The sequence below is a fragment of the Mandrillus leucophaeus genome, unplaced genomic scaffold (genome assembly GCF_000951045.1).
Source record: "Mandrillus leucophaeus isolate KB7577 unplaced genomic scaffold, Mleu.le_1.0 Scaffold532, whole genome shotgun sequence".
NCBI lineage: Eukaryota > Metazoa > Chordata > Mammalia > Primates > Cercopithecidae > Mandrillus > Mandrillus leucophaeus.
Genome location: NW_012105720.1, coordinates 967141 through 979412, shown reverse-complemented (window position 1 = coordinate 979412; position 12272 = coordinate 967141). Strand labels below are relative to the sequence as shown.

The 12272-nt window shown below is 38.3% G+C and overlaps 1 protein-coding gene across 2 annotated transcripts in view; it reads left to right on the top strand.

Annotated features, from left to right (window-relative positions):
- The window catches only part of DNAH7 (dynein, axonemal, heavy chain 7), a 384437-nt gene that overhangs the window by 99980 nt on the left and 272185 nt on the right, over nucleotides 1-12272 (top strand). For both annotated transcript variants that reach the window (XM_011997181.1, XM_011997180.1), the window contains exons 16-17: nucleotides 1585-1809; nucleotides 3961-4107. In XM_011997181.1, coding sequence (XP_011852571.1) covers nucleotides 1585-1809; nucleotides 3961-4107 — 372 coding nt within the window. The remainder of the gene's footprint in view (nucleotides 1-1584; nucleotides 1810-3960; nucleotides 4108-12272) is intronic.

Sequence of the window (12272 nt, the reverse complement as noted above, 5' to 3'; positions counted from 1 at the left end):
CCTTTCCCTTCTTTCTTGAGACATGTCTCGTTCTGTCACCCAGGCTGGAGTGCAGTGGTGTGATCTTGGCTCAGTGCAACCACTACATCCTGGGTTCAAGCAATTCGCCTGCCTCAGCCTCCTAAGTAGCTGGATTACTGGCACCTGTCACCACACCCAGCCAATTTTTTTGTATTTTTAGTAGAGACTGGGTTTCACCATGTTTTGAACTCCTGACCTCAGGTGATCCACCTGTCTAGACCTCTAGGTTTACAGGCATGGGTTACAGGCATGAGCCACCATGCCCAGCCGATTTTTAATATTTTCTTAAAAATACAAAGGAAGGGTCAGCCGTGGTGGCTCATGCCTGTAATTCCAGCATTTTGGGAGGCTGAGGTGGACAGATCACCTGAGATTAGGAGTTTGAGATCAGCCTGTGCAACATGGTGAAACCCCGTCTCTACGAGAAAAACAACAACAAAAACCTAGCCCATGCTTGAATCCCAGCTACTTGGGAGGCTGAGGCAGGAGAATCGCTTGAACGTGGGAGGCTGAGGTTGCAGTCAGCCGAGATTGTGCCACTGCACTCCAGCCTGGATGACAGAGTGAGACTCCAGCTCAGAAAAAAACAAACAAACAAACAAAAAAAACCAACTTTATAGGTCAAAACAATTCAGAGAAAGAGGAAAAAGTGGCATTCAGAGTGAAGTGAAAGTGCATCCATGTTTAGGTTATCACATTCCCACCTGCCCAATACCCATAAAACAAGAATTTCATTCCATAACACAAAGGAGCTCTTACTACCTTGAATGGTAGTCCAGAAGTATTGGTACCGGGGGACTGGAACTAACAAAAAAATTTTGGTTGTCCTTGAGTATTCAGTCCTGGGATGAATGTAACAAAGCCATCTGTCTGCTGCCCTACCACTCTGCTGCAGCCCTGCTGACCCCTCAGCCCCTTACCCCTGCTCCTTCTTGCCACTGGGCCCATGTTCCCTCCACATGCATCCCTCTCCACTTGTTTCATTCCCTCATTTCCTTCTATTTGTGCTTCTCCAAGATATGGGAACTACCCTCCACCTCTCACTACTTCACATCCTTATGATATGCTCTGAGCAGCGTGCCTTTGCAGCAGTTGTCTCTGTTGCAAGCTTGAAGTTTTACATTTGTTCTAGTGGTTATTTGGGTAAAAACAGACTCCCCAACTAGACTGCAAACTCAGGGAGGGCAGAGCCCATGTCTGTCTTTCGTCACACTGTATTGCCAGCACCTGACACAGTGTGAGGCCCATAGCAGGTGCCCATAAAATGTTATTCTGAAAGAATAAGTCATCACTCAGTATCTGTTTCATATCTATCTTCTGTGAACCCACAGCCCTCCTCCCTGGTTTTCCATGTGTTGTTAAGCATTTTCTTTTTTTGTTGTTGTCATTTTAGTGAGATATTTTGGAGGGATGAGAAGGAAACTATGCTGTAGTCCCTGATTTTGAACCAAAAATGTTGACTTCTAGTAAGTCTGTGCATAGTTATGCAATGTATTTCCACAGGCTGTTTTGTGACATGAGCTGTTCGTTAAAATGCCACCTATAATTTTTGTTTTCCCTCAGGCTTACATTCAGAAAGTGGAGGTAACTGATATGATTGAACTAGAACAGAGATTAGTGGATTCCAAAAACTGCCTTGCCTTCCTCATCGAGTATGTCAACTTTTCTCCAGCAGACATTAGGCTAAATAACAGTGTTTTCCAGTGGTATGGAAGGATGGGAGAAATTTTTGAAGAACACAGGAAAATCATTAAAGAGAAAATAGAACAGTATCAAGAAGGTCTGAAGGTTGGCATCTTAGATATTTTATTTTCATTTTCTGGAAATGTTTTATTTTTATCTTTTTACATAACATTGTCAATTATTTTATTTCAGAGTGCATACTTTTAGCTTTCTCATGCTACAATGTTATAATCTCATATTATAAATGTTAGTGGGAGACAGTAATACATTGGATCTTTTATAATGCTTATTGGATGATTAAGGAGTCAGTAGTATATTGATCAATATGCAGTCATTTCTTGATTTTTCAAGGTAACATAAAAAATGGAATATATTGTACATACGTGATAGTTAATAAAAATAGTATTTATCTTATATAGTTTATAGTACTATTTTCAGTTTTTAAAAATGGTTTGAATATCAAAGCTCCCTTAATGAAATGTGGTTTCATACCTCATAATTGCTCACTCTCCTAAGCATTGTGCCCAGAATTGTCACTTTAACATTCAATAACTCCAGCTTTTTTGGGGGATGGGGGGTGGGGGGTGGTCTTCCATATAAGATGGTTTGTGATTTGCCCATTTCCCTGTCCAGCTTCCTTGCCTACTTCTCCCCACTCCTTGCTCATGACTTTTCAGTAACCCTGTCAACTTCTAGGTGTCTGCTGTCCTATGCTTCTTGTCTCCTCCACATTCTCCCCATCACTCCGAGGACACCCCTGCCCCACACGTGCCTGTTTGTCTAGCACACTGTATTCATTTTTCTGAGAAGCCCTCTCAGCAGACCTCAGTGCTGCTTCTCCTCTCCTGTGCTCTCACTTTGACCCCATCTCCATTGGACAATTATCTGATCGTTATGTTAGTATTTGTAAGTCTGCCTCCTGATGGGACCATCAGCTCCTTGAGAGCAGGGCTGTTTCGTTGTTACCTTTCTCCATTTATATCCACTGCTCAGCACAGTGACTGACACACAGAAATGCTGTGAGCATTCCATAGCTACTGTCCTGGTAAATGACTTAATATTTACAGTCTCATTTTACAGATGAAAGAGTAAGTTTCCCAAAGATCAAGAGACTTGTTCAGGCCAGCCAGTACAGATGTCCTTTAATAGCAAGCCATGCTGTCTTTCTATTATACGTATAGCAAATATAGTTAATTGGCAAAATATGTTGTTCGGAGAATAATTCATAGGCTTAAAAAAACTCTTCATTTTAAACTGTAGTTTATGTTTTTGTTTTACATTAAGGCTATATCAAATTTTTTTAAAACCACAGAAAACATCATGAGTAGTAAATATTAGATGTTTAAGTTTCAATATAATAGACTCTTAGAAAATTGCTAAGTGGCCCAGAATGATTTATGCTGTGTTTTAAATCACAAGCTATACATACTGTTGATGAACTTTTCCTCTCAGTTTGCCTCCCCTACTGGGCCAAAGCAATAAGTTTGCCAGGAAACTAGAGAAAAGAGGACAGAAATCAGCCTAGATCATCTATAAAATAGAAAATCTATTTTTGAGTAACCTAAATTTTTGGAATATTTTATTGAGCTATTTTTTAGAGCCCTTTAATTTAGAATGCCTTACCAATACCAATTATGTAATAAGGCTTTTTTACTTAAAACATACACACCTATCTTATATTAGAACACTATAGTTTTTAAGTGTTTAAATCTGGATTTATTTACCTTACATGTTTCTTGTGAAGAGAGCCCATGGGACAAGAAAAATAACCTTGGAATATCTTGCTTTAGTATTGCTAATTGAAATGATATCAGAGCACAATTAAGGAAATTCTGTTTTTTCAGTTGTTTATAAAAATAGCATAGGTAAAAATTGAAATTTTCTTTTAGTCCCATTCTTGGTTATTAAGAGATTTTTCAAATGCTGATAAATTATTTGTTTGCATAAATTCTTCAGCATATTAAAGATCACCATTGTCTAACATTTTTATTCATTTTATTAGCTAGAACTTCTTACATAGATAATACAGAGTTGACTTTTTCTAATCCGTGAGTTACAGGAATCTAAATCCATTAATTTAAAAATTTTAAAATTCTGCATATTTTAGATCTCAGTCATTTTCCAGATCATCCTTTTTTGTTTTACCAGTGACAAAATATAATAATAATAATTCTGGTAACTCCTACAAAGTTTAAATTTTTTGACACCAAAGGGTTTTAACTTTTAAGAATATTAACAACAAATTGTTTTCATTAGTTACGGTGTGAACGGTTTGTGGAGGAACTGGAGAGTTATGCTAAACAATCAGAAGAATTTTATTCGTTTGGAGATCTTCAGGATGTTCAGCGGTACCTAAAAAAGGCTCAAATACTAAATGGAAAGTTGGATTTAGCTGCAGATAAGGTATAATTCAAAAATTCTTAAAAAGATGAATTAGTTCAATTTTAAAAGCATTGAATTTGTTTTAGTTATTCACCTTTAAGAAACAGATTCAAATAAAACCGTTTAACCACATTTAATTAGAGGATAATAGAATGACACAAATAGATTTTATAGACATGCTTCAAGACATAGCAGTATTGCTGTTTTCTATTGGTAGCGATACATTTTTTTCTGTGTTAAAGATGGAGTTATACCTCAATCTTCTTTTTAACCTTTGCTTTGCATCATTTAATTATTTGCATCATAGTTCTACTATGATAGTTAGGAGTCCATAGTTTTGAGCAGAAGCAGGCAAATTATAGTACCTGATTACTGTTTAGTTCTTCCATCTTCATAGAGGATAGCTTAGATTCAGTGGCCGTGTTTTAAAATTATGTCCATTATTTTCTCTCACCAAGCAATTTTGTTCCCAATACTTCTATTTCAGAAATCAGCTTTTTCATTAGAGGAAGCTGAAGGAGAAAGAACCATACCCTCTGCCATATAAGATATTTACAGAGTTTAATTGTATTTTATATGAAAAGGAGAATGAAAACATACTATTAACTATGATGCTCTATCATTTTTCTTACATTGAAAGATCTTAATATCTTATCAGTTCAGATAATTAAGTGTTTTATAATAATCACAAATATGTCAACACACGTGGAGAAAACAAAAACTCTAGTTATTTTAAACCAAGGCCACTGAGTTGGAACAAGATGGCTGAATAGAAGCCTCCACTGATAGCTCCCCCCATCACCCACAGGAAACCAAGTTTTAACAATTATCTGCACACAGAAAAGCACCGTCATAAGAACCAAAAATCAGGTGAACAATCACATTACCTGGTTTTAACTTTGTATCACTGAAAGAGGCATTGAAAACAGGAAAAACAGTTTTGAAACCCTGATGCTGCCCCTCCCCATTCCCCAGTAGTACCCATGTGGTGCAGAGAGAGAAACTGTACATGTAGGGGAGGGACAGCATAGTGACTGGGGGACTTTACATTGAACTCAGTGCTGCACTGTTGCAGCAGAAAGCCAAAACTGTTCTGACCTCAGCTGGCACCTACCCACACAGAGAGCATTTGGACCAGACATAGTCAGAGGAGAAGCACCAATCCCAGTTATCAGAACTTGAATTTCTCAGCAGGCCATGCCACTGTGGGCTAAAGTGCTCTGGAGTCCTAAGTGAATTTAAAAGACAGTCTAGGTTACAAGGACTGCAATTCTTAAGCAAGCCCTGATGCTGTCCTGGGCTTAGAACTGGTGAACTGGGGCAACATGTGACCTAAGCTAGACACCAGACAGGATGGCTGAGGAAGTGCTTATGCCGTGCCTCTCCCAACCCTAAGCAGTGTAGCTCACACCAATGCAGGTGACTCCTTCCTTCTGCTTGAGGAGAGTAGGGAGAAGAGAAAAGACAGCTTTGTCTTGCATCTTGGATACTAGCTCAGCCACAGCAGGGCAGGGCGACATGCAGGGTTGTGAGGCCCCCATTTCAGGCCTTAGCTCCCAGATGACATATGTAGACATACCCTGGGCTGGAAGAGAACCCGTTGCCTTGAAGGGAAGGACACAATTCTGGCAAGATTCATCACCTGCTGACCAAAGAGCCCTTAGACCCTGAATAACTAATAGTGATATCCAGGTAGTATGCTATGGGTGTTAGGTGAGACTCTGATACATGCTGGCTTTGGGTAGCGTCTCAGCCATAGTGGGGTAGAAAACCAAGTGGGACCTTGGGGCCCCCAAGTCCAGGCCTAGGCCCTTCGACAGTATTTCTGGACCTGCTATGGGCCAGAGGGGCGCCCACTGCCCTGAAGGGCGAGTCCCAGGCCTGGCAGTATTCACCACAGGCTGACTGAGGAGTGCTTGAGCCTTAAGTGAACATTGGTGGTGGCCTGGCAGAACTCCCCATGGGCCAGTGGTGGCAGCAGCAGGAGAGGCTCTTCCACTTGTGGAAAGAGGAGGGAAGGGTGGGAAGGATTTTGTCTTGTGGTTTGGGTTCAAGCTTAGCTGCAGTAGAATAGAACACCAAACCTGGAGAAAGATACCAGTATTCAAGTCCAAGGTTTTAGAACACCAAGCAAATTTAACCCAAAGAAGACTACCTCAAGGCATTTAATAATCAAACTTCCAAGGTAAAAAATAAAGGAGCCTAAAAGCAGCAAGAAAAAAGAAACAAATAGCACACAATGGAGCTTCAACATGTCTGACTGCAGGCTTTTCAGTGGGAACCTTACAGGCCAGGATGGTGGCATGACATATTTAAAGTGCTGAAAGAAAACACTTAGTATATCTCATGAAAATATCCTTCAAACATGAACTAGCAAGAGAGATTTTTCCAGACAAACAAAAGCTGAGAGATTTCATCAACACCAGACCTATCCTACAGGAGATGCCAAACATAGTTTTCAAATCTGAAAGAACAGGATGAGCAATAAGAAATCATCTGAAGGCACAGAACTCACTGGTAATGATAAGCACACAGAAAAATAGACTATTATAATACTGTAATTGTGGTATGTAAACTACTCATGTCTTAAGTAGAAAAACTATGAGCCCATCAAAAATAATAAATACAACTACTTTTCAAGATATAAGCAGTACAAAAAGATATAAAGAGAAACAAAAAAAGTAAAAGGCAGGAGGATGAAGTCAAAGTGTAGATTTTTAATTAGTTTTCTTTTTGCTTGTTTATGCAATCAGTGTTGTCTTCAGTTTAAAATCATGGGTTATAAGATATTATTTTCAAGCTTCCTGGTAATCCAAAATAAAAACTATATACACAAAAAATGAAAAGCAAGAAATTAAAACATACCACCAGAGAAAATCACCTTCACTAAAAGGAAGACAGGAAGGAAGGAAAGGAAGAGAAGACCACAAAACAACCAGAAAACATAAAACAAAATGGCAGAAGTAACTCCTTACTTATCAATAATAATATTGAATGTAAATGGACTAACTAATCAAAAGACATAGCATGGATGAATGGATTTTTTTTTTTTTTTTAAGGAAAAGCAAGACCCAATGGTCTGTTGCCTTCAAGAAACACACTTTACCTATAAAGTCACACATAGACTGAAAATAAAAGGATAAAAAAAGTATATATTCCATGCCAATGGAAACAAAAACTTACCAGGAGTAGCTATGCTTATATCAGGCAAAATAGACTTCAAGACAAAAACTGTGAGAAGACACAAAGAAAGTCATTATATCATGATACAAGGGCCAATTCAGCAAGAGGATATGACAATTATAATTTATATGCAAGAAGCACTGGAGTGCCCAGATATATAAAGCAAAAAATATTATAGCTAAAGAGAGAAATAGACGTCAATACAATAATAACTGGAGACTTAACCACTTCACTTTTGGCACTGGACAGATGTCCCAGACAGAAAACTAGCAAAGAAACATCAAAGTTATGCTGTAGACCAAATGAACATAATAAATATTTACAGAACATTTCATCCAACAGCTGCAGAATGCGAATTCTTCTCAGCATATGGATAATCCTCAAGGATAGACCATATGTTAGGTCACAAAACAAGGTTTAAAACATTTTTTTTTAAAGGAAATAATATCAAGCATCTTCTCTGACCACAGTGGAATAAAACTAGAAATTAATAACAAGAATTTTGAAAACTATACAAACACATAGGAATAAAGCAGTATGCTCCTGAATGGCCAGGGGGTCAATGAAAAAATTAAGAGGAAATTGAAAATTTCTTGAAACAAATGATAATGGAAACATAGTATACCAAAACATATGGGATCTAGTGAAAACAGTGCTAAGGGGAAATTTATAGATATAACTGCCTACACCAAAAAAGCCTAATTATGCACCTTAAGGAACCAGAAAAGCAAGAGTAAACCAAACCCAAAATCAGTAGAGAAAAGAAATAATAAACATCAGAGCAGAAACAAAAAAATTGCAATGAAGAAAACAATAAAGATTAATGATATGAAAAGTTGGTTTTTGAAAAAATAAAATTGATAAACATTTAGCTAGACTACCTAAGACGTAAAGAGAGAAGACCCAAATGAGTAAAATCAGAAATGAAAGAGGAGACATTACAAATAATTCTGTAGAAATTCTAAGGATCAATAGTGGCTACTATAAGCAACTGTATGCCAATAAATAGGAGAATCTGGAGGAAATGCTTACATTCCTAGATACACACAAAGTACCAAGATTGAACCATGAAACAATCAAAAACCTGAACAGACCAACAAGTAACAAGATAGAATGCATAATAAAAAGTCTCCCAGTAAAGGAAAGCCCAGGACCCAATGGCTTCACTGCTAAATTCTAGCCAACATTTACAAAAGAACTAATGCCAATCCTATTCAAACTATTCTGAAAAATATAGGAAGAGAGAATACTTCCAAACCTATTCTATGAGGTCAGTATTACCTTGATACCAAAACTAGACAAAGACACGTCAAAAAAAGAAAACTTTAGGCCAGTATCCCTGATGAATATTGAGGCAAAAATCCTCAACAAAATACTAGCAAACTGAATTCAACAATGCATTAAAAACATCATTCATCATGATCAAGTGGAATTTATCCCTGGGATGTAAGGATGGTTCAACATAAATATATCAATCAGTTTGATGCATCATATAAAGAGAATGAAGGACAAAAATAATATGATCTTTTCAATTGATACTGAAAAAGCATTTAATAAAATTCAACGTCACTTCCTGATGAAAACCCTCAAAAAACTGGCTATTGAAGGAACATACCTCAATGTAATAAAAGCCATAAAAGGCAGACCCACAGCTAGTATCTTACTGAATAGGGAAAAACTGAGAGCCTTTCATCTAAAATCTGGAACACATCAAGGATGCTCACTTTCGCCACTGTTAGTCAACATAGTGCTGGAAGTTCTAGCTACAGCAGTCTGATGAGAGAAAGAAATAAAGGGCATCCAAATTGGAAAGGAAGAAGTCATATTTTCCTTGATGATTTTTTCTTTTTTTTGAGACAGAGTCTCACTCTGTTGACCAGGCTGGAGTGCAGTGGCGCGATCTTGGCTCACTGCAACTTCCGCCACCTGGGTTCAAGCGATTCATCTGCCTCAGCCTCGCGAGTAGCTAGGACTACAGACGCACACCACCATGCCCGGCTAATTTTTTATTTTTATTTTTGTATTTTTAGTAGAGATGGGGTGTCACCATGTTAGCCAGGCTGATCTTGAACTCTTGACCTCGTGATTTGCCCGCCTCAGGCTCCCAAAGTGCTGGGATTACATGCGTGAGCCACCACGCCTGGCCAATATGATCTCATAGCTGGGAAAACATAAAGACTCCTCCAAAAAAAAAAAAAAAAAAAAACTATTAGAGCTGATAAACAAGTTACAGGATGCAAAATTAACATACAAAAATCAGTGGCATTTATATATGCCAAAGGTGGACAATCTGAAAAAGAAATCAAGAAAGTAGTCCCATTTACAATAGTCTCAAATAAAATTAAATACCTAAGAATTAATTTAGCCAAAGAAGCCACAGGTCTCTGCAATGAAAAGTATAAAATATTGATGAAAGAAATTGAAGGGGACACAGAAAAAGGAATATTTCATGTTCATGGATTTGAAGAATCAATATTGTTAAAATGTTCATACTACCCAAAGCAATCTACATATTTAATGCAATCACTAACAAAATGCCAATGAGATTCCTCACAACTAATAAAAACAATCCTACTTTTTTTTGTCTCCTGCCCATCCCCACAGTTCTACAATTTTTGTGGAGCCACAAAAAAAACTCAGAATAGCCAAAGCTATCTTGAGCAAAAAGAACAAAACTGATGGAATCACATTACCTGGTTTCAAATTAGAATTCAGACCTTTAGTAACCAAAACAGTACGGTACTGGTGGAAAAACAGACACATAGACCAATGGAACAGAATGGAGAGCCCAGAAACATTCGTAAATCTACAGTAAACTAATTTTAGAGAAAAATGCCAAGAACATACATTGGGAAAAAGACAGTCTCTTCAACAAATGGTGCTGGGACAACTGGATATTCATATACAGAAGAATGAAACTAGACCCCTCTCTCTCACTATATACAAAAATCAAATCAAAATGGATTAAAGACTTAAATCTAAGACCTCGAACTATGAAGCTGCTACAAGGAAACATTGGAGAAAACTCTCCAGGAATTTGGACTGGGCAAAAATTTGTTGAGTAATACTCCTCAAGCATAGGCAAACAAAGCAAAAGTGGACAAATGGGATCACATCCAGTTAAAAAGCTTCCACACAACAAAGGAAACAATCAACAACATGAAAAGACAACCCAGAGCATGGGAGAAAATATCTGCAAACTACCCATCCGATGAAGGATTAATAACCGGAATACATAAAGAGATCATACAACTCCGTTAGAAAATCTCTAATAACCTGAATTTAAAATAGGCAAAAGATCTGAAGAGATGTTTCACAAAAGAAGACATATGAATGGCAAATAGGCATTTGAAAAGGTGCTCACCATCACTGATCATCAGGGACATGCAAATCAAAACTACAATGAGATATCATCTCACTTCAGTTAAAATGGCTTTTATTCAAAAGACAGGCAACAACTGCTGTCAAAGATGTAGAGAAGAGGAAACTGTCATACACTGTTGGTGGGAAAGTAAGTTAGTACAACCACTATGGAGAAGTTTGCAGCTTCCTTAAAAAACTAAAACTAGAGTTACCATATCATCCAGCAATTCCGCTGCTGGTATATATCCCAAAGAAAGGAAATCAAGATATCAAAGAGATATCTGCACTCCCATGTTTGTTGCAGCACTGCTCACAATAGCCATGATTTGGAAGCCTAAGTGTCCAGCAAGAGATGAATGGATAAAGAAAATGTGGTATCTGGGGGTGGTGCCAAGGTGGCCAAATAGGAACAGCTCCAGCCTGCAGCTCCCAGCATGAGCGACACAGAAGACAGATGATTTCTGCATTTCCAACTGAACCTCCGCTGCTGATACACAGGCAAACAGGGTCTGGAGTGGACCTTAAGCAAACTCCAACAGACCTGCAGCTGAGGGGCCTAACTGTTAGAAGGAAAACTAACAAATGGAAAGGACATCCACACCAAAACCCCATCTGTACATCACCATCATCAAAGACCAAAGGTAGATAAAACCACAAAGATGGGGAAAAAGCAGTGCAGAAAAGCTGAAAATTCTAAATATCAGAGCGCCTCTCCCCCTCCAAAGGAACGCAGCTCCTCTCCAGCAACAGAACAAAGCTGGATGGAGAATGACTTTGATGAGTTGAGAGCAGAAGGCTTCAGAGGATCAAACTTCTCTGAGCTAAAGGAGGAAGTACAAACCCAGCACAAAGAAACTAAAAACCTTGAAAAAAGATTAGACTCATGGCTAACTAGAATAACCAGTGTAGAGAAGTCCTTGAACGACCTGATGGAGCTGAAAACCATGGCATGAGAACTATGTGATGAATGCACAAGCTTCAGTAGCCGATTCTATCAACTGGAACAAAGGGTATCAGTGATTGAAGATCAAATGAATGAAATGAAGTGAGAAGAGAAGTTTAGAGAAAAAAGAGCAAAAAGAAACGAACAGAGCCTACAAGAAATATGGGACTATGTGAAAAGACCAAATCTACGTCTGATTGGTGTACCTGAAAGTGATGGGGAGAATGGAACCAAGTTGGAAAACACTCTGCAGGATATTATCCAGGAGAACTTCCCCAACCTAGCAAGGCAGGCCAACATTCAATTTCAGGAAATACAAAGAACGCCACAAAGATACTCCTCAAGAAGAGCAACTCCAAGACATATAATTGTCAGATTCACCAAAGTTGAAATGAAGGAAAAAATGTCAAGGGCGGCCAGAGAGAAAGGTCAGGTTACCCACAAAGGGAAGCCCATCAGACTAACAGCGGATCTCTCGGCAGAAGCTCTACAAGCCAGAAGAGAGTGGGGGCGAATATTCAACTTTCTTAAAGAAAAGAATTTTCAACCCAGAATTTCATATCCAGACAAACTAAGTTTCATAATTGAAGGAGAAATAAAATCCTTTACAGACAAGCAAATGCTGAGAGATTTTGTCACCAACAGGCCTGCCCTACAAGAGCTCCTGAAGGAAGCACTAAACATGGAAAGGAATGAC